This window comes from Protopterus annectens, chromosome 16.part0 (assembly GCF_019279795.1).
Source record: "Protopterus annectens isolate FY-2018-M chromosome 16.part0, PAN1.0, whole genome shotgun sequence".
NCBI lineage: Eukaryota > Metazoa > Chordata > Ceratodontiformes > Protopteridae > Protopterus > Protopterus annectens.
Window position 1 is genome coordinate 251,346,352 of NC_056750.1, and position 27,020 is coordinate 251,373,371.

A 27,020-nucleotide genomic window follows, 5' to 3' on the forward strand; every position below is an offset into this window, starting at 1 on the left:
GCCTAGATGTTTGATGAACCTTTAAAATAAAAACTCAGTCCTAATCAGCCATTGTTTCTTTGTTTGTGAAACTCATGGTTAAAATGATCTGTAACTCTACTGTGAGTTTGGCTCGAGCTGCAGGATCTGGTATTGAATTTACCAGCACATCTTGCTCTGGCTTACTGCTTCATAAAGGACACAGAGGTGACTTTTCATGAGTTCATCCTTTCACGGTGCCTGTCTCTCTAGTTCTGAAGTCGTATCTTATCTGGTGAATATGGAGAAAGAATCAAGACCCTCTTGACCTTTGCCATAAAGTTTTGTCTATTATAAAGGATTCAGCAGTGCTTGAGCCAAATACGGTTCTGATACATGGGACAGTGGAAGCAGCAGAAAGCTGAAAAAGATTCTAATTTCCAGTACAACTTCCAGGAAAAAAAATGCCCTCCAAAACATAGAGATCTTTAGCAACAGCAGGATGGCATAGTTCATCTTCAAGTGCACAACAAAATTCCTGACTCCTTGACTCACTGTCCTGTTGTGGAGGCAGTCAGATGCTGAATGTCCCCCTGTCTTTTTGTCTGGCAGCAGTCACCAAGAACACTAATATTCTGAAGATATGCAGTACCACTTCAACCCCTCCACATCCTTAATCATTATGCATGCCTACTGTCTTACCCCATTAAAAGGTGTCAGCTAGAAGAAGAGTTTTCAGTCCTATCAAACCAAAAAAGGATTAGAGTGTCATTCCATGTCCTTTTTGTTTCTTAAAAAGAAAACACCTCAAGGCCTGTTCTTTGAAAACAAAAATCCACTGTAGGATTCTGCTTTAATATCTATCTCGTCTGCCATTTAATCAGTTGTCTTTACAATTGTTTCCCCCTTTTAATTTGCGTTCAGATCTTTTTAATCACAACTCTAGTAATTTTATACGGCAATTTAACTCCTGGACAAGAGTAAAAACAGATTCTTTAGACATTCTTAATAATTCTGTTTACTCAACTTTGTCTATTAGACCAAGGTAAAATATCGGAATTAATTTCTGAGTATGGATTAAAACACTTTTGATTAAAAAATGATTTTACTCTGTCAGTTTTGATCTATATGTTTAAGAACAAGGTATTTAAAAAGTCTGATATATTGTGTAATTTCCATGATAATGAAGTCCCAGTACCAGAAAGGAGTTTTACAAATCATTTTCACAAGAATTAGCTCTGAATCCCTACTTACCAAATTAATCCTACTTAAAAAAAAAAAAAAAAAAAAAAAAAAAAAAAAATTGGAACCTTCAGGTTATTGCCCCATTGTAATTTGAATGCAAACTAAAAAAATGTTTCACAAGTGGTAATTTGATATTTTTCTCAAAATAAACTTGTTTGTTTGTACCCAGAACAGTTTGGTTTCACAGCAAGGGGCAATGTCTACAAGCCAGTAAGCTTTTGCAAGCATTAATGTTATACTTTAGAAATAATGAAAAGTCATTTGATACTTTCTCACCTTTTGTTTCTTTAGATATTAAAAAATTTGATATCAACAGAAACTTTTTATTTGCATTATCTTACTTTCATTATTTGACATAGTCTGTGTTTATTTTATTGTACTGTTATGTTGCAAAAAGTAACTTTACACGTTTTGATATACAATTGTGGGGTTCGATTGAGTTGTCTCCTATCTCTTTTTTATTAGTCCTATTTTTAGCTATATATACATCAGAATTTATAAATAGTCCCTATTTCATCATTTTTCACAATTTAAAATGCCTATGCAAATGGTTTACTGCTTACTATATGTAAAGGAGAAGATTATCTGAAGGAAATCTCTCTCCTTTTAAGTATCGGAGAGTTTATTGGTTATAAGATTAATTTTCACAAATTAAGAATGATGATGCTGATGACAAATGATATAGGCTTTAAAGGGCATTGTCCGATTTCATGTGGTACAAAATTGTTAGGCTGAATCTATTCCCCCAGAATATCACGGGATATTATGATTCTTCCATAATCTAAGTTTGAGTACAGCATCAAAGACCTTGAGATTGCGTCATTTGTAAGACTTTTTTAATTGTAGTAATTAGAGTTTGTATTTTTCAGAAACCAGTAAAATAATTAAGTTTAAAGCAACTAAAACTTTCTACTTAGTTGGATTCCTGTAATAGCAAATTTTTCTCAGAAATTCATGTTACAGACTTCAAAAATTGTTTCCTTGGGTTTATATTCCTGTATCAGATTGGCATCACAAACTGGGTGGCAGTTATAAAGGCACCTTTGTTTTTTTTTTTTTCTTTTGGAGTTCTGGTGTAACCTAAATCCTTATATTAGTGGATACAGAGAGCAGCTATAGAAATGCTGTAAACTAGGTAGTTAAGTGAATGGGTTCAATCTGCAAATGTTGCACTGGTACTTACCTTGATGGATAAAGTACAAATGTAGTACAAATGTAACCTAGGTAGTTTATGGATGCAGATTACACATAGCACTGGTGTAACCTTGGTAAACTAACTCAGTGGTTTTCAACCGTTTTACACCTGGGGACCAATGAAAATAGGAGAATTATTTCAAGGACCACTAAGGCAGAAATAAAAATGATTATTTATAAAGAACCAAATAAAACAATTACTGTTTGAGACTTTTCTGCCAAAAGATATGAAGTCTGAAACTTCTGTCCTTTTTATGAGGAACAGAACTAAAATATGGGTCAAAAATCTGGACAGTTGAGAGGTATGCTACTTACCCACCTCTTTCGCGTGCGCACACACACACACACATACACACACATACATATACACACACACACACACACACACACACACACACACACACACCTACCCATAGCTCTCAACCAAAAAGGGATAAATCCAGAAATAATGAGGGACACTTTTCATATATTATTAACTTGAGACATTGACAGAATAACAGAACATGAGTGAATATGCATTTTTGTAAAAGAAGTCTGCAACTCTAATTATTGTCATTATTTATTAAGTGTAATTCATCACCTTTTCTCCAAAAGTCACTACTTTTAGGCGGGATTAAGAGAGAGAGCGCTAAAATTTCAGTCAAAGTCAGGAATGTCCCTGAAAATCAGGGGCAGTTGAAAGGTATGCATTTACCCCCCCCCTCTTTATATATATATATATATATATATATATATATATATATATATATATATATATACACACACACACACACACACACACACACACACACACACACACACACACACACACACACACACACACACACATCTCAACCCTTTAACACAAAAACTCTTGGCAAAGCCAAAAATAATGGTGGGACAAACTTTAAATATTGCTCTCACAAACTTAGTCGCTAGAATAAAAGGTATTGTGTTATCTTGAATTTTCTGAAGGATATGAAGTCTGAAACTCAAATGCCTGTCATTATTTAGTGAATTTTGTGCTCACAGATTTGCCATAATAACCCCCCCCACACACACACACACACAAATTTTGAGGAACAGACTGAAAATATGAGGCAAAAATCTGGACAGTTGAGAGACCTCCCTCTGTACACGTGTGCGCGTGCTCACACAAGCACACACACACACACACACACGACATTAAAGACAGATCACACAGACACTACCATGTCTGTGCGACTGGGTGTAAAGAGCATTCTTAAAGAACACCCTTAAAAAAATATTTTTTAATTTAAAAAAGTCTCCCGGCCAGCAGCCCCCTCTCTTGGCCAGTGGGCCGTAATCTTTCACGGACCGGCAGGAAATTTCTGCCAGACAGGACCTGGTCCATGGACCAGCGGTTGAAAAACACTGGTTTAATTAATGCACAAAGGGTGCATATATAGTACTGGTGTAAGCTAGGTAGTTAAGCTAATGGATACAGAGTGAAATTGCTTTACTGGTGTACCCTAGGTGGTTAAGTGAATGTATGCAGAGCGCAGCACTTGTGTAACCCAAGTTCTTAAGTGAGTGGATGCAGATCTAGCACTGTCGTACCGTAACTACTTAACTTAACAGGTACAGAGTGCAGATATTCCATTAGTGCAATCTTAACAGATATGGAGTGCAGATAGTCCACTAGTGTAATCTGGCTGCGTAACTTGACAGAGTAGCTAAAACTCCCACTGTTTCTGTGAGATGGAGAGTTGAGATGAACTCTTCAGTCTGCATGTATACAAGATACTCTCTGTTTTTACAGTCATTTGCTTGGATCAACTAAAGGTGGCAGTTGGTTGTGTCCTTTGCTCACTTCATATTAGAACCAAAGTTTAAATACTTGCATATTCTCACATTGTGGTTGCCCAAGACCAGTTTATCTTGGACGAAGAACAAGACAGATGCTACATTGCCTATCGGTGATCACTCTTTCTCCAAGATGCAGCAATCTGAAAATGAAAATAATGAAGTAAGGGGGGAGGGGTGTAACTGCTAAATCCCTCACGCACAAGTGTAGGAAGGATTGCTTCCTTCCACAAAGTATTTTATTTTTGTCTCATTTTCTCATAAAACAAGAAGCTTGGCTGTGTGCATTATGCAAGTTTGCGGTCGAGCTGTTATTTGAGTTATTGGGACATGAGTTAACATGATGCGAGTTTAGATAAATTGAGGAAATGTATTGTTTTTTTTTTTACATCTTGTTCATTAGATGGTCATCTCAGTCTCTCTGTTGAAAACTCTCATGTTTGTATTTGATTTAGTATTATCTTTGCTGGGAAATAGCTTTGTTTATATTTTTTAGTAGTATATCATTCTCATTTTTTGACGTGCGCGTGTGTGTGTGTGTGTGTGTATATATATATATATATATATATATATATATATATATATTCTGTTTTTTTTTTCTTTACAAGTTTGTGACTAAAAGATTCTTGATTCCCAGTTTGTCTTCACATATGTACACACACATTTATGTATAAAACAAGAATTCTGCTGTCTGATTTCTAGTCTACATTGTGCTGTTGCATGAGCTGCCTTCCTTCTGTCTGTCTGCCAGCTATGAACTATGTTTAGCTAGCCTAGATCTACTAATGATTTCTTTCTTATAAACTATAATTTGTGGTGCCATTTCTTAGCAGGAGAATTACATAAATGGTAAACCCATAGTACTTCTCAGAGAAATAACTGGAGACAAAGTGGAGCAGATTTTATCAGCAGGAGTGAAGGTGTTGTAGCACCCTGTGGTTCCAGCATTCTTCACTAGGCTGATTCATATCTGTTTTCACATGTTGCAGAAGTGAAGTGTTGAATCATTCACTGTCCTGTCCTTGTAGCTTTATAGTCACACCCACAAAGTGTCTCCCTCTCCTACACCATCACTGTTGTCATGCCTTTTCACACTGATCACACAAAACAGCCCCTCTGTCTTCTCCATTTTATTGCTACCATGGCAGTAATACAGTACTGTGTCACAGCAGTGTACTAGCTCTATCATAACCCTGTCTCTCTTGGTTGGTGCACCTGCTTTACTAAGAATTAGATTGCCATTTCACAGTGAGTAAAGTGTTGAGTTCTGTTTTAAACTTGCATTTCTTTCTCTTCAGGTGTCAGATGTCTGTGGAGAAGTCAACACAGTTGCAGTCTGAACTGGAGTCATGTAAACAGCTACAGGAACTAGAGCCAGACAACAAATGTGAGTTTACAAACAATATTTGTGATTTCATCCAGGCATTTATTTTCTGAAAGAAGGCTATGCTGTAAATTTTTTTGTCTTACTACTGTATGTACACTTATAAGGATGCTGGACTCCTTTTTATAAAAATGTGTATGAGAACGTAATGTAGATATTGGCAAAAATGTCCTGTAAGCTGTGGTCCATGAAATTCTTTCAGGTGTTGAAGGCTGACCTTTGCAATTGCATGTCTTGTTTTCTAAGCTCTCTCTATGCACCTTTTAAACGTCTGCAAATCTAGGTTTTCCATTCAGTGTTTTACCACCTCTTTTTTGAGTTCATATTGTTTAACAATGCTTATAATGGTCATTACTGCTGCATTTCAGAATAACACTGGAATAAAATCAGAAGCCTATGTAATTCCTCTGGCCAAATCTTTATTGGTGGCCACACAGCCACAACCTCATGCCATGACCATTAGAAATTAGATCATTTATAAGCAGCAGCAAACATGTATCAGGGTTATTTCCTTCTCGTTAGTGATGTGAATGGTTGAGCCTCTGACTTTGGCCTATTCACTGGTCTTTTATCTAGGCAAGGATCTGAGAATATTTGAATAGTATATCCTTTTCTGGTACCTCACAGTATTTTGGTAATATTTTTTTTTTAAGAAATTAGGCTGAGAGTGTTCATGAAGTACAGAGAAGGTCAGAAGGAGTTGCATTGTGTCTTTGTGGATTTAGAGAAAGCATATGACAGGGTGCCTAGAGAGGAGTTGTGGTGTTGTATGAGGAAGTCGGGAGTGTCAGAGAAGTATGTAAGAGTGGTACAGGGTATGTATGAGGGTAGTGTGACAGCAGTGAGAGTGACGGATGCGTTTAAGGTGGAGGTGGGATTACATCAAGGATCAGCTCTCAGCCCTTTCTTATTTGCAATGGTGATGGACAGGTTGACAGACAAGATCAGACAGGAGTCCCCGTGGACTATTGAGGTTTGCAGATGACATTGTGATCTGTAGTGAGAGTAGAGAACAGGTGGAGGAGACCCTGGAGAGGTGGAGATGTGCTCTAGAGAGAAGAGGAATGAAGGTCAGCAGGACTAAGACAGAATATATGTGTGTGAATGAGGAGGAGGATAGAGGAATGGTGAGGATGCAGGGAATAGAGGTGGCAAAGGTAGATGAGTTTAAGTACTTGGGATTAACAGTTCAGAGTAATGGTGAGTGTGGAAGAGAGGTGAAGAAGAGAGTACAGGCAGGATGGAGTGGGTGGAGAAGAGTGTCAGGAGTGATTTGTGACAGATGAGTACCAGTAAGAGTGAAAGGGAAGGTCTACAAGAGGGTAGTGAGACCAGCTATGTTATATGGGTTGGAGACAGTGGCATTGACAAAAAGGCAGGAGTCAGAGCTTGACTTGGCAGAGTTGAAGATGTTAAGATTTGCACTGGGTGTGACGAGGATGGACAGGATTAGGAATAAGTATATTAGAGGGTCAGCCCAGGTTGGAAGGTTTGGAGACAAAGCCAGAGAGGCAAGATTACACTGGTTTGGACATGTGCTGAGGAGGGATGCAGAGTATATTGGGGAAAAGATGCTAAGGATGAAGCTGCCAGGTAACAAGAAAAGGAGGCGGCCTAGGGTAAGGTTTATGGATGTGGTGAGAGAGGACATGCAGGTGGTTGGTGTGACAGAGCAAGATGCAGAGGACAGGAAGAAATGGAAACAGTTGATCTGCTGTGGCGACCCCTAACAGGAGCAGCCGAAAGAAGAAAGCGGCTGTTTCGGAAGCATTATTATTAAGACACCCCCAAAGTTATATGTTTTATTTATCTTCTGTTTATTAAATAAACACATTAAGCATAAGAACCTCTTTCCAGGGGTAACAGCATTTTCTGGCTAAGTGACTTGCTCAGAGTTATAGAGTAGGCAATATGTAATGGTCTCAAACTCAGGGCTACAGGACAAAGCACTATAACTTTTTGCACTAAACTGCCACACTTGGAAACAGGTGCTCTTGCATTGTTCAGGTAACTACAAAATATTGCCACCTTAAGTGTTTATTTTGTTTAGTTGAACACCACCATTCTAATAGTTTTGATTTAATTTTAAACAAAAGGAAAACTTTAGCACAGAGAACTAGGAGTTTAAAAACTTTTCTTGAATTTAAAATCTTCTGTATGCAACACTGGTCCCATCTTTTATTTATTTATCATTTTGTTGACTGGGAAAATCCGACTACGACAGAGCCTATTTTCAGTGGAGACCCGGAGATAAATGTTTCTGCTCTGCCCCTAGTAAATTCATTAAACGAAAATAATTAAATAAATACATAAATGTGTAGAGCATTCATTTATTTTAATTCTGGGGCAGAGGTGAGACAGCACTTATCCTTGCAAACAGCAGTAGCACACAGGGACGTCGGGAGGCATACGCACTGTACTGATTTCAGTACAACTTCTTAGCAGAGGGGGTAGCATTTAAAAAAAAAAGTACGTATTTTTAAAGGTTGTTGGCTCCTTTAAGGGAGATACGAGCCAGTCGGAAGTGAGCTCACGTCATGTCCGGCTGGCCGCGAGCGGGAAAGAAGACAATCACAAATGGATTATTTATCGCGAGCGGGAAATGTGAAGATGGAAGGCAATCGAGTGTCACGAACAGATTATCAGGTAAGGTGTGTGTTTGTGTGTGTGTGTGTCTGTCTGTCTGTCTGGGAAAGGATCGAAGTAGGAGTAGCAATAGGGATGGAAGATGGCCCAAAGCTCACAAGTCCAGTGAGACATATTCATCAGATTATACAATGTCTTGTCTCAGATCACAATACTCACTTTTCACCCAATTACCTCACTATTACTTATTTATTTAGTTACTTATTTATTTTCATTTGGTGAACTGGCTTGAGGACCGTTTTTAGCCATGGCAATGGCTAGAGGCCAGCACAGTAAAGTTCAGGAATTAATGTAACTGATTTTAGCCATAGTACAGACAGTTACAAAGCTGAACAATTACAGGACAGGTATTTGTTAATTTAATTGACATAAAAATGCAATTAAAGTCTGAAAAAAGTGTATGCTTGCTAAGAATACTCAAAGTAGAATTCCTATTGTCAGCAATTTTGTAGACAAGAGTTGGAAACTATATAGCATGGCTGTGTATGTGCTTAAAATTAAATACGTTAGAAATTAATGAAAAAAAAAACAGGCAGTGGATTAAATGAGTGGTGAAATAAGCTGGTGAGGGGATTTTATTAAGCTCACAAGGAAAAAAGAGAAAATGGAAAGCTATTCAAGAATGTAGGCATACTCACTGGACTGAAATGAGTACTTGTTTGTGAGCATCTCTTGTATACTGTTACTCAAAGTGTACTGAATACTAAGAACTTTATAATATTTGCAGACATGCTTAACTGATATGAAATAGTAATGCACCTCTAAAAAATCACTATTTTATGGTTTTAAGTGCCAGCAGCCGAAAATAATGTATCCCTTTCCTATATGTGTGTGTATATATATATATATATATATATATATATATATATATATATATATATATTGTCTGTCTCACTCTCTGTATGTATGTATGTATGTATGTATATATATATATATATATATATATATATATATATACTATCTCACTCTGTGTGTGTGTGTGTGTGTGTGTGTGTGTGTGTGTGTGTGTGTGTGTGTGTGTGTGTATATATATATATATATATATATATATATATATATATATATATATATATATATATAGGGGCAACATCATTAGGACTTGAATAAATTTTTAAATGACAGGTGGGTTGTAGAGGCAACGCCTTAGATTTGAGTACAAAATATACATTTCTAGCTACAACTCAGCAATAGGAGATAGAGCAGGAAGCACTCCCGTGTGAACCTGGTTCCTGAGTAATTTCCTCATCATTCTGTCCATATCAGCTCCTGACAAATGTCTGTTAGACCTGAAGGATGAAGATGAGGAAGGGTGTCCAGAATCTCTCTTGACTGGTGCCACCTGGAAGAATGGGAAATGTGGGAAATGCCACATGGAAAATGTCAGCTCTGGAAAAAAAATCATTGTTCCCTATGAAAGGGAGGCCTGGAAGTTGTAGAAAATGGATCCAGTGCAAAAAATGGATACAAAGCTTTAGATACCTTAGCTGCTAGAGCTGAAGAGAGAGCTGAGGAAGAACAGCGGTCAAGGGAATCACTTCCTAGACTTTTTAGCCTTTTCTTTTTGTTTATCTCTCTTGCCCCCTTTGTGCTTCTCTGAAAGCTTCTTTCTGGATAGTGACACACCAGAAGCAGAATATAGAGCAGATGGAGGGATGAGACCCTTGAGGACTGGTTTGTTCTGATGTTTGACCACTGTCCTATGTCCAAAGGAAGCGCAGATGTCATAACCCCTCATCTAAGCGACAAGCCCCCAAACAATAAACACACTTGGCACTGCTGTTTGAATTGGGCATTTTATTGCCACATGATGCATACTTCTTGAACCTTGTAGGTTTATCTGCCATGTTAAAAGGGAAAACAGCCACAATAACAAACATGGCAAAAAGTTCAAGGACAGTTGGAAGAATAATACCAACTATGGTATAGAGAAAACCCTATAGAACAGAGGGCAGCAAAAGCAGTATACCATCAATGGGGATACAAGATATCAGGTAAAACACTGGTAGGAGAAGTAGAAAGGGCCATGTGACCAAGAAAGGCAACAACAATTAACTGAACTCTTTTTGAGGGGGGTGGAGAAATATGAAAAATTAGAAGACGTTCATTGTGTTTCACTGTTGCAGTCCTTGCAAAATGGGTTATCCGGTCCCCTGCCAGAATAGTAGAGTGTGGGTGTGTGTCCCCACAGAATACACCTGCTGGCTACAGGTGTGTGCAAAAATGCCCCCACAGAATACACCTGCTGGCTAATGTTCAGGCTCAAACCCTGTACATTTGCTTTAGGGTAAGAAGAGCCTAACATCCTTAACCACCACCATTTCTGAACTTTGCTCATATTTGTTTTTCTAATGGTTGTTAGTTATGGTGAAAAGTGAGAACTGAGAAGTGAAGTTGTATTTCCCCCATTATTTTTTTTTTTTTGTTGTGTGCCCAGGTTTTTTGTGCTAAGGTGTGAAGTGAGAACTGTATTTGTATTCCCTCATTGGCTTTGTTTGTCCAGGTTTTTTTGTGCTAAGAGGTTGAGAGCTATCTAAATGATAGCCATTAAGTTTGTCTTTCAATTTTTCAAACTGCTGATTCACCATCATGGTATGTTGCACTGACTGTAATGCATATGGTTCTGGGTTCAAGACATGCATGGTGATAACACAGCATTTTATTCTAGCAACTTTCCAAAATTATACAAGCACGGTTTAAAATGTGTCCATGTTTTTTGGGCTTTTGTCCCCCCCCCCCCCCAATAAATGTTGGCTTTTTCCAGATTTCTTGTGCTGCAAAGCAGAGATACAGTTGAGTGTTGACATTTTACAAGGAGCTGAGAGCTGCGGGGGAACTAGTGCTGCTTATGCTGTGTGCTTGTACTGTTAATAGCACAACAGGTAGTGTACTTGCTGTTGATACAGAAGGTTGTGGGTTCTTCTCCCACAGTAAGTAGATGCATTGCTGATACTGTACTGTGTTGTAAAGGGGGTGGATGCCATAGTCTGTTTTGGCGAAGATATCTAGTAGTAACTATGAACCTGTTATCAGTTTGCCATCCATTCCCTATTGCAGTATTACTAGCGTATCATTGTTTTTAATGCAACATAGGCAATTTATTCCTCAAGAGCAACAGGCACTTTATTTGTAGATGAAACCATGAAATATAAAGTTGTTTGCTAGCAGCAGCCTCTTCATTAGTTACAGATTTCTTTAATGTGGAATTATGTAGCTGGCTTTTACTAGTTCAGAGATTGTGCATATTTACTGATGCTGGTGGACTGTAGAAGTTTGAGTAGACTTTTATGATGGAAATGTTATGAATTGGGCTGTTTTGTCATTATTGGTGCATGCATTTTGTTTCATTGTTTACTGGAAAAATGTTCAAACCAATAAATTTAAAACGCTCTCTAATAAGGAGTATAATTTAATACAATCAGGAGGGTGTATCAAAGAGCACGTGTATATTTCATGTGCAAGGGGCCTATGATTTGAAAACAGCCCAAAGTTAATCTTTTATCTGCCACTGGCAAAATGTATTTTCTTTGAATGTGGGTTTCAATGCTGTTTTAATGAATGTGAGTTTCAAGGGCAGAGAAGTTTTAATGCTAAGTCTAGTTTCATTGTGAGACTACATTGCTTTGTTTAGCAGATATTTATTGGTGTTCGTGCTGTAAAATGCAAAATAAAACTTTTCTGGAAAATTATTTAGGAATGAAGTCACTAAATAATGACCGACATTAAGTTTCAATCTTCAGAAAAATGCATGCTAAAGCAAGACCTGTTATTCTATCAACTGTCTTATGTTTATACAAGATCAATTTTTAGTACTGTTTATATGTTCCCCCAATATATTTGGCCTTGTCCAGATTTCCTGCATTAAGAGGTTGAGAGGTATGTGCAAATAAATTGCTTTATAGAATAAGGAATATCCAAACCTCTCAACTGTCCCCAATTTTGGCTCAAAATGTTGCTCTCCCCCTAATAATCTCTCTGCAAAATAGCAATTTTGGAAGAAAACGTGGAGGGTTTACAATTATAAATAACTGTAATGATCAGAGTTATACATTGCTTTTATTTCAGAAATGCATGTAGATTCTCTAATTTTGTCAGCTGCTCAAGTTAACAGTGCTCATATTAAAATGGTGTCCCTTCTTTGACAGGTTCCCAGCTGTGTTGTGTGGCAATTTTATATTTTTGCATCACATTTTTGGCCCGTTTTTCTTAAAACTGCATTTTTCTGGCAAATTAGTGGCAAATCGTTAAAGACTGAAGTTAGAAAATAATGGCAGACATTTGAGTTTCAGATTTCATACCTTTCAGAAAATCCGTACTAATGCAAGACCTACTACTATTCTATTATCTTTCTAAGTTTATAAGAGCAATATTTAAAAAAATGTCGTTATTTTTGGGCCTTTGCCTCATTTTTATTTATGGGTTTGTTGCTCTAAAAGGTTGAGAGGTGTGTGTGTGTTTGTGTGTGGTAGGTAGGTAGGTAGTATACCTCTCAACTGTCCATATTTTGCAGAATGTCCAGATTTTTGCCCCTTATTTTTTGTCTGTTCCTCATAAATTTTGTGGTTTTCTAGAAAATCATTGAAGGCTGAAGTTGCTAAATAATGACAGACATTTGAGTTTTAGACTTCATGTCATTTAGAAAAATTCATACTAGCACAAATCCTGTTATTTTAACAACTTTCTCATACTAGCACAAATCCTGTTATTCTAACTTTCTCATACTAGCACAAATCCTGTTATTCTAGCAACTTTCTAAGTTCACGAGAGCATTATTTAATATCTGGCCCTGTTTATTTTATGCTTTGTCCATATTTCTTGCACTAAGAGGTAGGTAGGGGTGTGTGTGTGAATGAAACACCCTAGTTAGGGGGTAGCAGGTAGTTAGTAATTTACTCAAGCTCAAAACCTGTACCTTAGTTATAGAAAACAAAAGCATGAATCCTCTACCCCAACTACCTTGCTGCATTTTTCAAAGAACTGACTTTCAGGTTCATTTTCAAGTCAAGGAACCGAGTTTAAGTGAATCTAAATTATATTACTGAAGAGGCATTACAGCGAATGTCTCTTCATCAACACTAAAAGAGTGAACCGTGAATTACGAGAATGGCCGTAGCTTAGCTGGGGAGGGGGTTAGCAGTTTGAGAGCTGTGAGTACAAATTTGAAAATCCTAGCTACACCCCTGGTAGCACGTTAAGTACATGCATGTACAAACACCTGCAGGTAAGTTGAGTGTCAGCAGTTCATTTATCTGCATATCTTTTGAATAAATCAGAGACTAGCAAAAACCCACACTGACACAGAAGGACATCACAGAAGGCATCCTAGCTAAACAGTAAACCAGAGAAACAAGTACTGAGACAGTTGTGAAAATGAGAGTTAAAATAATGGAGGCTGAGGTAGCAGACAAACATATGCTGGTAACCAAGAGGGCCAGGTGAAATGCTGAAAGAGGCAGATTATCCAACCCCACCCTAGAGGGAGAATATCCATTTATTAACTCCTTCTCCCCATCAGCCCTCTGGTTATATGTGTGCATTCTGGATGAACTGCAGTAGTTGAGCAGTGTGCTTAACTGATGAAAATATTGGCCAAAATGGTACCTGAAGGTGAAAGATTTAAAAATACTTTCTTCACTACATTTCCTAAATAGATACACATGCTGTACCCACCCATAATAAATAAAGCAGTGGAACCTTTGGTGGGTGGTTTACGTATATGCAATTGCAACCTACATGTGTATGTAAAATGTACAAGACTAGTATTGATAAATATGATTTCTGTGTTTGACTTATTAGTCTGGTGATTAAAGTGGGTAATGCGTATAAATTTGCTATGCACAGAGACATTTATTCTCATGTAGTTCATTGTTGTTTCATGTTAAATTCATGGTGTAAATTTGCGACTTTTGCTCCTGTGGTATGCCTACATCTGTTGTAAAACAGGCTGCTGCTGCTGCTGTTGTGGTTCAAATGAGTCTTTAGTTATATGTTCTTTATTTGGGTCGAAATTCAAGAAATGATTTATGATAGCTTATATAATCTAATTTTTTTTTCATTTAATATACAACTGTCTTTATTATGCATTTTATAGTTTTGTTTTACTTTTATGTTTACTTGTAAGTGTTTAACAGAATTTCAATAAAGATGAATTTTTCTTTAAAAAAAAATGCTTTCTTCACACAAGGCATCAAGGAGCCAGCACCAGGCTAGAGCAAATCCTCGCTGTTCTAGACTTGTTTGTACCTATGGGAGTTTAAGAAAATGGCTCCTCAGAGCACTATTCCTGCTTGACTTCGTCGTCCAGTTCTGTCACTGCAGGTTGATGTACTCATGAGTGTTCTGTCTTTTTCTTAAGCAGTTATAAAGCGATCCTGTCTGCCAGCTTTGGTGATAGCTTAAGTGTGAAATATCCCCCAGCACTTACTGAAAGGAGTGGGGTACTTTATTTGCAATTCTTAAAATGTGCATCTTGTTTACAAATTTACATACTTGTAATGTAAATTTACATGAAAACAAAAACAAGTAATAGTCTACTCAACCCCCATGTTTATTTTTGTAGCATCATTTGCCATTTCCCACTTTTATTGTACAACTCATCATACCTCACCTCCTGTATGTGACAAGTACATGAAAAAGTAACCATATCTAGTTTGTCTACTTTTTCTTTTCTTTTGCATTTTTCATACCAAAGCATATTTACATTTTTTCCATTCATTCTTTAGTCTGTTATTTCTTTTGCAACATTCCAAAACATTTTTCCTGTATATCCTTAGATAGCAAAAAATCTTCACTTTTTCCTTTTGTTATTTATATGAAATTAACTTTTTAATGTGATATTTTTTATTGTTGTTCTTCGTATTGAATGACCTTGTTTTTGACCAACATGTCCACTGTTGTAAGGAAGTCCTCCTATATTTCACAGCTTATAAATACAGGGATAGCATCTATGTCCAGAGAGGTCATTGTTCCACTTTATTCATCTCTCATTACGCCCTTCATAGAGTATAGATGCCCCCATTGATACCTACTTATCCAGGCACTAACAACATTTGGAGCATCCTCAGAGGTTGCTTTCAAACAAAAAAGTGGACCAAGGCACATAACCTTAACCCATAATGTGTTATTACAGTAACTCTGCATCACCTTTATATTTTATCCTAGCAACAGTCATTACACTAATAATATGTACTTCACTCCATGAACTGCCAAAATAAATAAATAAAACCCCACTCATAGAACTGCCCTGACATACACCTTTGTCCGTTTTTTGTACTATTACTAACCCACCCCTTTACTACAACTTTCACCCATGTAGTCCTGTAAACATCCTGCAAAATTAAATTGTTCATAGCTACCTCACACCTTTCCTGTAATATTTTCTTTCCTAGTTTATAATCCATAGTATATATTACAATTTATTGGCCTCTCATGTAGACTACTAAGAGGTAACCCATGTCTGGCTTATAAGGCATCCACAGACCCAGCATCAATGGACTTACTGCACACCCACAAGTCAAATGGTATTAGAAGTAACTGTTACAGACACCCTGACCTGTTCTGCATCATGAAAAAACTGTCTGAAGGGACTGGTATGTATTCCAGAGGATACCACTACTATGGGACAATCTCCCCATATACATAAAACAAAGCCCTTCCATGACCCTGTTTAAGTTTAAATCAGAGCAGTGGATGGGAAGGAATGTAGCAATAACCCACGCCTGGGTGTGGGTAATGCGGGATTTACCCACGGTTGGCGTGGTTTGGTCCTGAGGACCAAACAAAGACAACCGTGGGTAAATCCCACATTACCCACACCCAGAAGTGGTTATTATATTATCTATGACATTATTTAAAAAAAGAAACAATTACTTTTCTTAAATAATGGCATTGTATAATGCCTCTTTGCTGCCCTTCCGCAGCTGTCTGGTATACGCGGCAGTTCTGATGTACTGTGCATGCCTACGCAGTACATCAGAGCTGCGGCCAAATGCAACGGAGAAAGCAAGATCTCTGTTGCATTTTTTACTGTTTCGCTATGTTAAATGGGTTTAACATAGCGAGACAGCTTTAAAATAAGCAACGGAGATCTCCGTTGCTTATTTTAAAGCTGTCTCGCTATGTTAAACCCATTTAACATAGTGAAACAGTAAAAAGCAACGGAGATCTTGCTTTCTCCGTTGCTTTTTTAAACCTGTCTCGCTATGTTAAATGGGTTTAACATAGCGAGACAGCTTTAAAATAAGCAACAGACAGTGTTTTAAAAAAAGACTTATACTAATGGAAAAAGTCCGGGCGACCGGACCTTTTTCCATTAGTATAAGTCGATTTACAACGTGCACGCCGGCCAATCAGCATGCACGTTTTGGAATATTAATGGGGGGTCATGGTATAATATATTTTACCCAGGACTGACTCCTACCTAATGGACAGAGGCAGTTCTTAAATGCCCTCGCTTGCATTTGGGACCCCTAATACACTGAAGGTGAGAACCAAGCAATGATCTACTACAGATGAAAAGTATTCAAAAATAAGTATGGTAAGGATTGTTAAACGCCTATGGAATAGCACAGCTGGGTGACAGAGAAGCATGGCTAGGCTTAAAATATCCCATCCTGGATGATAGCTTAACACTCCCCTATGAAACTATAAGAATCTTTCCACTCACAATTTTTCTAGTAGTTTCCTTTTCTTCTTATGATAGATTCCCCCAAGATTCAATGTAGTAATATTTTTTGCATGATCTCATCATACCATTGTCTTGTTTTTCTAACACATATACTGTACATCGAATTTCCATTATAAACTTTTCTTATAGTCATCTAACTCTGCCTCCGCCATTAATTTATTTTAATGTGTCCACACTATTTTTCAAAAATCTTCATATTTTACCTTCAAAGGTCTTCCTAGAAAATTTTGCCTTTCATATCTCATTGCTTTCAAAACCCGGTATAAAGCTATATCACAGGATTACTTGAATTTTAGACCTCCCTTCCCTCTCAAGTAAAATAGTCATGTTATAGAGTTTGACCTGGAAACCATATAACTCCAAAGTAATCCCTAGCATTTCTCCATCCTTTGCTTTTGGAAATATATGAGCACATCCTTTATGTAAGTTTATAGGTCTATACTAGGCTAATGGCCCTAGAGCCTTTACAAGCCTAGCTCACAGAATTGCCCTGGCATTGTGCCACCTGATGTTAGTTCCCAGTGACTCTATCAAGTAGAGCCACTGGAGTGATCCCCGGGGATTCAAGGTTTCTCTTGAAGAGGGCCAGTGAGGTGCTCTGCTTGAGATACATGGGAAGTCTATTCCAGAGGATGGGCTGTCTCTGGGTTATGAACCTGTCCCTGCAGCATGTTCTTTTGATTGTGGTAGTGAGGTTGAGGTCTCTGGAGTGTGTGGTGCAGAGGGATTGGGATTTATTTAGATGCAACATTTCTAACAGACCTTGGTCAGACATGGCTTTGTAAGTCAAGCAGAGATTGCCTCTTAGTAGACAATGTGAGACGGAGAATAGCTGGAATTTTTTTGAGTCTGTCTATGTAGGACATGTGTTTAAGGCCTAGGATCCTCTTTGTGAGGTATTTTTGTGGCCTTTCCAGTTGTTGCATGTGCCTAGTGAGGTGCATGCCAAATGGGGCATTATACTCAATGATTTGGCCTAATGAGGGAAGAGTAGAGAGAGAGATGATGACCTCTTTCTTCCTGGATGCAAAACCCTTGGTAATGAGATATGCCACATAGAAGGACTTTCTGACCGCAGTGGCAAATGTGGAGATCGAAGGAGAGGTTTCTGTCAACCTGTTTCCCCAGATGTGTATATTATTTTTCCTAACAGTTCCAAGTGAGTCATAAAAACTTCCTTTTGAAATGGCAAGTTGAAAGCCTTCCTTAATTTAGCTAATCCCTCTTCTTACGTTTCTCTTCTCTCTGTATATAAACTAACTTTCTACCACTAAATTCTGTCCCAAGCACTTCAGTGTTCTTTAAAAAGTAGATTTCTACTAACATTGTCTCCATACCATTTACGTTTTCCTTATTTAACACCATCCATCCTCAACCCATTTTTCCTGTTTTGCACATGGGGTCTTGGGGTGTCACTTCAATAGTGACAACCGTCTTGAGCCAAGGTTTAAACCCAATTTGCATAATGTAAAACTTTCCTACAACCTTTATTACTTCCTTAACCCATAATGTATTATTAAAGTAACTTTGCATCACCTTTGTATTTTATCCCGGAAAAAACACTTCACCACTTATGTATTCACTCCATGTACTGTCAAAATAAATAAAACCACACTCATAAAACTGCCCTGACATACACCTTTGTCCATTATTTTGTACTTTTACTAACCCAACCCTTTACTGCAATTTTCACCCATGTAGTCCTTTAAATATCTTGCAAAATTAAATTGTTCATAGCTACCTCACACCTTTTCTGTAATATTTTCTTTCCTAGTTTATAATCCATATTATTGTGTATTGCAATTTATTGGTCTCTGTTTTTTAGCTTGTACCTTTCTCCTGTTTTTACCTAAAGGTATTCTATTGTATATTTCTCTAGGTATTCACTTAACCATTCCTTTATCCCTTCCAAGGAAAAGTCTTTTTCTTCTATTTCTCTATAAAACCTGTACCCCAGTCCATCATCTTCTGGTGTATAATGTACTTTTCCTCCTTTAATCACAGTAGCCAATTCTTCCAATGCAAAATTGTTCTCTAGCCCATTTTGTAATCTTCTATTTCATTCAATTTCCATTTTAATTTTTTTTGTTTTTTGTCACAGTATGCATCACTTATGTGAGCTTTTCTCAGTGTTCATTATTCCATTTTCACTTCCAACAAACTGTTACACATTTATGTTTCTTTCATTCCACTTTATTCTATTTGTACACTTTTGCACAAGTATGATGCAACTTCTGCTTTCACTAAATACATGGCCTTGCAAATTTATCATAATCTCTATTCTGTTTAATTCATACATTTCTTTTCTATCCAAAAACAGTTTCTAGGTTTTTCATTCTATTTTTATTTGTGTTGTTTATATGTGTGTGTGTATATATAGATATAGATATATATATATATATATATATATATATATATATATATACACATATATATATATATATATATATATATATATATACACACACACACACACACGTGTATGTATGTATATCTTTACTACTTCTGTGTCATTCCAGCTGTGGTCTACCATTTTGTTAATTTTCTATAAAAAAATGTTTCATGCTTTTATTTTTAAATCTGTTTTTTTTATTTTATTGTTTAATGAACCACACATTCCTTTATAGTTTTAGCTCCTTTTCCTTCCATAATAGCTTGTTCATTGTTACCATTTGCTGCTTATATTGCTTTATGGTCTTAAAAAAGCTTTATTTTTGCTCCCATTCATTTTCTTGATTTCTTTGAGAAGAAACAGAAACTTCAGTGTTTGGATTCCTTTTCTTTTTAGTAGGGCGCACTCCCTCCACACACTTTCACATTCAGATGTTCATCGTGTTACACTGCTGCAGTCATTACACTTGGGTTATCCTGCCATCAGGCGGTCCCGCAGTCGGCCAGAGTTCCAAAGTCTTGGTCCGGCGTCGGTTGCTGTCGCTTCTTCCCTGCGGGACCGCCTGACGGCAGGATAACCCAAGTGTAATGACTGCAGCAGTAGGGAACACTCGAACATCTACATTTATGGTAGGTACAAAACTGTACTTTTTTGTATAGTGCATCACTTCACCTTTTTTGCATACTTTATCCCTTTTTTGTTCTTGCTGTGCGCAGCAGTTACAATCCCCTGCTATTACAATGTCTATAACTGAGCTTACATTTTTTTTTTACCTATTCAGAATGTTTTTTCTTTCTTTCATCACTCTGTCTTGATGGTTGGTTATGACCACTCTTTCTGTATATCCATACTGTTCCTACTTGTCCATGCTTCATATTACTTCTCTTTTACACAGTTTTTGAGACTATAATTGTATTTTTGCAGTCAAAATATTATATCCAATAAATGCTAGTAACCTGTTTAATATGTTTACACCATTCATATAGTACAACATATCATAACTCAGTCTTCATAATATTTAGATTTACAGGTACAAAAAAAAAGAGTAATTTTCGGTGTGTTTACTTTCTTCATTTTTATTTTCTAAACCTTTTTCATCTGCTGTAGCATTTTGGCATTCTTCTCCATACTCTCCTTTTTCTTCTTTTCTATCTGTATTTTTTTAACATTCGTATCTGTTTTCTGTCACATTGCTACCAACCTTTTCTTGCAGAATATCAACGTGTATGTCATTTCTTTCATTTTCAAGCAACTGCTCCTCTGACAATACATGAAGTTCATCATTAGATCACTGTGGCCTAAGTTATATGATTGTATCCTGCCAGGGATATGACAACCAGTCAGCATCGAAAGCTTCAAGACACCTTTCACATGCCCTAATCACTGAAGAACTCAAGGAGAGTCGTATGAAAATCGATGTTTAGGGTGCCCAGACCTTCAGTACTTTTTTGTCATTGAAGTGTGAGGTCTCTCTGCAGGCTTCAAATCAGTGGTCCAGTAGCATTTCACCAAGTCTGGGCAGATAAGTATACCTTTGTGGAAAACCTTTCATCTTAATTTACCTTTTTTCTGTAGAAAATTTTGCATTTCAGGTAGGAACAGTGTTTTCAGTGGTTGTCACTAAAAATTTACTTCACAGATTTTTTTTTTTCTCGGGTGTACCTGTTTGGGGAAAACTGTTTCTAAATCAAGTTTTATGTAAAATTCTAGTACGTATCTGCAACTTTAGGTTTTGGAGGTTGTCGCTTACATTTTTAACTCAGAACTTTACATTTTTGTCTCAAGTGGTTCACTGACTCTTCAAGTCTCTGTTACCTGCATTATCAGTCACACTTTCTTGGATAGCCCGTAAAGCAGGCTTCAGACTTTTCATGCCTGCCCTCCCCCATCTGCAAAACCAAGAAAGTTTCATGGGAGTCTTCCATAAATCAAGCTGGTTTGCCCCACTGCCTCAGTCCCTGATAAGAAACTGTGCTGTGGGCAAATCAGGTACCTCAGATTGCTCATCGCCTTCTCTATCCCACTGTCATGGTTCCTTAGGAAGCCACTAAGGACTGGAATATTGGCAAACCCTCAGTGGCTGTTGGGTTGTCCTGTTCAAGCAAGGAGAAACCGCTTTGTCTGTCTTAGAGGAGGGAGAAGACGGTGCTTTACTGCAGAACTGAAAGAAGATGTCTGATTCCCAGGGAAGAGCCTTGTCTTTTTCTTGTGGGTCTGACAGGATAAGAAAACCAAAAGGCATATTGTTTATGATTTGCAGTGGATGGGTAGAGAAAATTGGCTGAGCTTTTGTCAAGGGATTATTTCATGACTTTAATTCTTTTAAATTCTGAGTTTCAAAAGGAAAACATTTCCTTCTTTCAGGCACTGATTCCTAGTCTGAAGGGCAAGAGTTAGACTGTGATTGTATTTCTCCAATTCCTACACCACAGAAAGGGGAATCTGATTCTGAAAAAAGTTTCCTCCGGGCAGCCCAGCCCCTGTCCTCGACACATCAGTTATAATTTTCCTGGTCTATACCAAGGAGATAACACTGCTTTTTCTGCCCTAAGTGCATGCAGTCCTCTCTATTTCCCCAGAAGAGGTGAGTGGGCCATGACCCTTCAGTCCTCCACCTCACTGCCTGGCTGCTGCAGTGCTGGATCTACTAAGTGAGCCCCAGTTTAATGGGTCACATTCAGGACTCTCTCCCCTTGTGCCATTGAGTCACACTCATACACTCTGTAGACTTGCTGTGATTATTGTTTGGGAGCAAGATAGTTAGAATAACCTTATTCTACAGATTATTTAATTTTCAGTCAGAGATCGCTCAACAGCCTGAGCAAAACTGCCTTGGTATCTTGCATGTAGCCACTGTTCTGTTCTAGGCTTCCTCAAGGTGAAGCAGTGGTGAGCAGTGCTTTGTCAGTCATCCAGTGGCAGGATCTAATGTGGCACCTTTCCACTGACCCCTCTAATCCTTATAGTACTGTTAAAAGTGAAAAGGGAAAGGCCAGAGCTAAATCTCGTGGGTCCAATTGGCCTAAGAAGCCTTAGTTTGTGTTCACCTTACTTTTTGGTGGATTGTAGAATAATCCGTCCTTTGCACACAGATTTTTGTCACAATACCAAGGCAATATAATGCACCTGTTCATAACTCTTAATTTAATAGCCCAGAGGAGCTCTGGCTACTGTAGCTTAGCCTATTATAACCCTTTATCAATGTTTCACGAGTTTCTTCCCACTTGTACTCAAGTTAAAAAAATATATATATTCTTTTTCTGTATTCCTAGTTTTATGATTTGTTAAGTACTTATCTCTACTGCTAACAATTTTGCTAGATCTTGCTGTTTTTTGCGTTGTGGTGGTGATTGTTGAAATAATGTCTGCCAAGGCCTCTGGATTTAAAAAAATATTGTGCTGTGGACACAGGGTCTCCCCACAGGAATCACAAACCCTGTATGTCTACCAAGGATTGATCATCTTCCAGTGTTTTCTTTGAGACCATGGCAGTTGCTGATAGGAGAAGTAAGTTAGTGCTCAAAGATCTTGCCCCTGCCAAAACAGGAGCTTCAGCTTCTGTTTCTGCCTGACCTTCCACAAAGAAGCAAGACATGTCAAAGTCCACTAAGGAAAGGGGGCGGGGAGTAAAGAGAGAGAAAAAGCAAAACTGGAGGAGAAATCTCAGAAGAGATACCTGGATCCATCAGGTCCTACTGGTGTGGTGCCAAAGGCAGTCTGATCCTACCAAAGGAGAGAGTCACCATAGGATGCGAGATCTGTCCCTAATGTGCCATTTCTTACTGAAGCCAGACGGTCCTTGGCTCCTCTCCCCAGTACTTCAGGACTGACTGACCTACTTATCATCCATCTCACCTTTGATGGCATATTTGTACAGGTCCTTTTGATCATCAATGAGCCTTCTAGAAGCCAATGTCTATAGGATGATGCGGAAATTTCTCAAAGGACAGATTCAGATGGCAGCCCTTCTAACACATACCCCATCAAGGGCTTCTGGTCAGGTCCCAACAACTCCCTTACTTATCTCTCCTCCTTTGATTCAGCCATTGGATCTGGTGTCCACATTTCTGAGTGATGCCAGCGAGATGTCCTTGTTAGAATTGAGAGCTTGATTGGCGTCTGCGCAGATTAACACCAGCTCCATCAGATCACAAAGACTCTTGGGGATGCGAGGTCATACCTGAGGTACTGAGGTCAGAGTTGAGCCAATTCTGCCCTTAGGTGCTTTGTCCCTGGACAGTTCTGCTTTGGATGTTGGCTTCAGAGCTGAGCTGAGCTGAGACAGATCACAGCTGGAGATGTTCCTTCTTTGACCTCCGTGGGTCCAAGAGGGCCTTCTTCAGCACCAGTGTTGGCATTAGCATTTGAAATCTTTGAGATGGTTCTCTCTAGGTTGAGAGAAGAGCTATCTCATACCCACTTAGCACTCCCTTGGATGATGCTGCTCCCTAGTTTCCACTTATCCTAGCAGACAGGGATAGCCAACCTCTTTAAGTCTTGAGGGTTCTCAGTCTACAAGTTTACCCTTCTGTTCTGAACCTGAACTGAAACCTCCCACTGGAGAAGGTCACAGGTAATGGAATTGCAAGAGGAGGAATCATGACGCCTTCCAGGAGCTTCTCACTGAGGATACCAACTTTAGTCCCATCAGACCAGCAAGAATCCAGTGTCTGTTCTGTATTCTTTCTGGTTACAAAAAAAATTGGGACCTGAAGTCCATTTTGGACCTCAATCACCTGAATCAGTTTGTGAAACAGACAAAGTTCCAGATGGTCACAGTACAGTCCATTCTACGTCTTCTGAGGAAAGGCAACTGGATGTGCTCGATAAAGCTTTAGGACACCTGCGGCCATATCAAGATAGCGTGCAATCCAGACTTCTCCATTTCCGGCTGGCAGCCCGTCACTTCCAGTTCAGAGTACTGCCCTGTGTTCTCAGCACAGCCCACAGGGTGTTCACCAAATGGATGTCATCAGTGGCAGTGTATCTCAGACTTCAAGGGTTCCTGGTGTTCCCCTGTCTCGATGACTAGCTCCTCACTGCACTCAGCAAGGATTTACTTATTCAAAGCAGGGACTTCTTTCTCCAGTTAGCTCCATACTTGTGGATCACTGTAAACCTAAGCAAAAGGCAGCTGACATTGATGCAGACAAAAGAGTTCATAGGTTGCCATATGGGTACAACTTCCCAAGTTACTAAACTTCTGGAATCAAGAATTCTGTATCTCTGTCACCTATCTGTCCAGTGGTCAGTGATGCATCAACCCCTCCATTGAACCATACAAGTCACATCAGTATACAGGAATCGCATTCTTTGGTGGCTGACATCTTCTCCAGTCACATGGTGTTGGCTTTTCACTTTTCCACCCTTGACAGCTACTGTGACTGTGGACACCTCCCTTCAGGGGTGGGGGAGATTTCAAAGGGTAGATGGTTCAAGGCACATGGTTGACAACAGAGGCCAAGATTCAGATCAACATCCTGAAAATGAGAGCAGTATTCCTAGTGTTGCAGACATTCCAGGACACCTTCCCAAAGGGTGTGAAATCTATCCAGGTGGACAACATGGCTTTGTTCTGGTATATCAACAATCAGCAGGGAATCCATTCATATCTGTTATGCTGAGAAGCCGTGGGGTATAGCAGTGGGCAGTACCTTAATGCTTTCTGGTGGCAATGCTTTTGCAGACAAACTTAGAAGATCTATTCTCCTGCCTCATGAGTGTTTCCTCAACCAGTCAGTGGCAAGTATAATTTTTAGTCAGTGGGCTAGTCATGCTGTATTCTTTTTGGATCCCACCTGAACAGCAAGTACTTTGCCTGATGTCCCTCCTCCCCCACAGGGAAGTCACTAAGGGATGTTCTAGTCCACAATTGGCCCCAAGGTCTCCTGTACACATTTCCACCTTTTCCACTTATAACCCAAGCTTCTACAGAAAGCTGTATGGTACAAGGCAATGGTAATTCTCATTGCCCCTTTCTGACCTTTGCAGGTGTGGTTCCCCTTTCTCTGGCCTCATCTGAAACATCCTCCCAGGGTGCTGAACCCTCTTCCAAACCTTCTGTCTCTCCTCGCCAGCCAGCCAGCCTTACCGAGACTTTAAAGTCCTGAAACTAACCACATGGTTCCTCCAGATCCAGTGATTGCCAAGTATGCCAGGCTATTTGCATCAGGTATACATGTTTTATCTTCATCACTGTGAAGATAGGTGAAGGCTGCTAGCCTAGCCAGATAAAATTTTGTAGATAATTCTGTCATTTGTAAATATTAATATAAGCCACAGGCTTGTTCTCTTAAATGGGAAAAAATGGTGTTAAATGTGGAACTGCGAAAATGTAGCAGTGCACTTTGCTGTAACAAAGTTGATAAGTCAATTCTTTGATGTCAAAACTCGGAGCCAAGATGTCTAGATAAAGGCATTCTGCCTATTGTTTTGAGGCCAGAGTAAATGGCTAGAATTTGCATGTATAATTTATTTTATTGCTCTGGTTCCTAACCAGCTGCAAGATCAAAAGGGCTATTAACCTCTGAGAGTCTGTTAGCCTGGGAACCAGAAAGAAGTGATGTAATCTGAAATGAATCAGTGGTGTACTGTATTATCAATTTAAGGACAGAAGGAATTAATTTGGGCATTTGTCTTGAGAACATCCAACTCACCACTCTGCCTGTATCTATATTTAAGTAGGATTTTATAACTGTTTTCTCTTAGCTATAGCTAGGAAATAGAAAGATTAGACTAGTTTGTTTTTCTGTGATGTCAGAACTTTTCTACTGTATTATTTTAGTATTTTTCTGTGATCGCTGAACTCTTGACTAGCACTGTGTAGTAAGAAGTATTGTTTTGTGTTTTTATTATTTATTATTAAATGTTTGTAAACTTTTCAACTGTGACTGTTTTGTGTAGAGATAATTGAAGCTCTAAGAGTACATTGCATGTATATAGTAATACTGTACCAAGTCACTCCAAGTAAGTCTTGACTCTTCAGTCATACTTACCATTTGGATAATAATATTGCACAGTATAATTGGACACCCTTTTATAAGGGCCTTTGAGTAGCGGATAAATATTAGCTGGGTGGTGGCAGTGATTTCTACCATATAGTCTGGGTAAAAGGGGCACAGCTGTAGAACCTGTGCCAGTCTTCCCCAGGAGTGTCTGTGTGGTTGTATAAACTCTTATCTCAAAGTGTGTGTGCTACTTGGGCAGGGACATGAAGCACTGGTTGGACAGAGAGGGTGCTGGAGGTTTTAGCTTGCCCACTAGGCTGAGATCTGGACCCCTATAACTGTGCCAATTGGGAGTCTTATTGAGGACCTGAAAAGAAAGGGAGAAACCAGCCCTAGACTGACTGTGATCTCTGCTGTTTAGGGAAAGTGTACTTTACTGTGTGTGTATTTATTATCCTTTCCCTATATGGACGCCCTCACGTGTTAGTGGTGAGGATTGAGGCTCCTTGATTGCTGGGCCAGTGCACGGGCATCACAGTTGCAAAAAACAAACACAAAAAAAAAGTTTACAAAACTAAATGGAAAAGGTTTGCTATCTGGTCCTCCTCCTAAAGGCTTAACTCCTTTTTCAGTAGCCTTGCTTTCCATCTTGGAGTTTTTGGAGCTGTTGTTCCTGGAAGGTGTTAGTTTTTTCAACAGTTAAGGTTCATCTAGCAGGTATATCCAGCTTTCACATGGGAGAAAACCAAAACTTTAATGTTTTCT

The 27,020-nt window shown here is 38.6% G+C and overlaps 1 protein-coding gene across 1 annotated transcript in view; it reads left to right on the forward strand.

The window, feature by feature from the left end:
* Positions 1 to 27,020, forward strand: part of RABGGTA (Rab geranylgeranyltransferase subunit alpha) — a 1,248,770-nt gene that overhangs the window by 946,243 nt on the left and 275,507 nt on the right. The window contains exon 12 of the mRNA XM_044058049.1: positions 5,502 to 5,590. Coding sequence (XP_043913984.1) covers positions 5,502 to 5,590 — 89 coding nt within the window. The remainder of the gene's footprint in view (positions 1 to 5,501; positions 5,591 to 27,020) is intronic.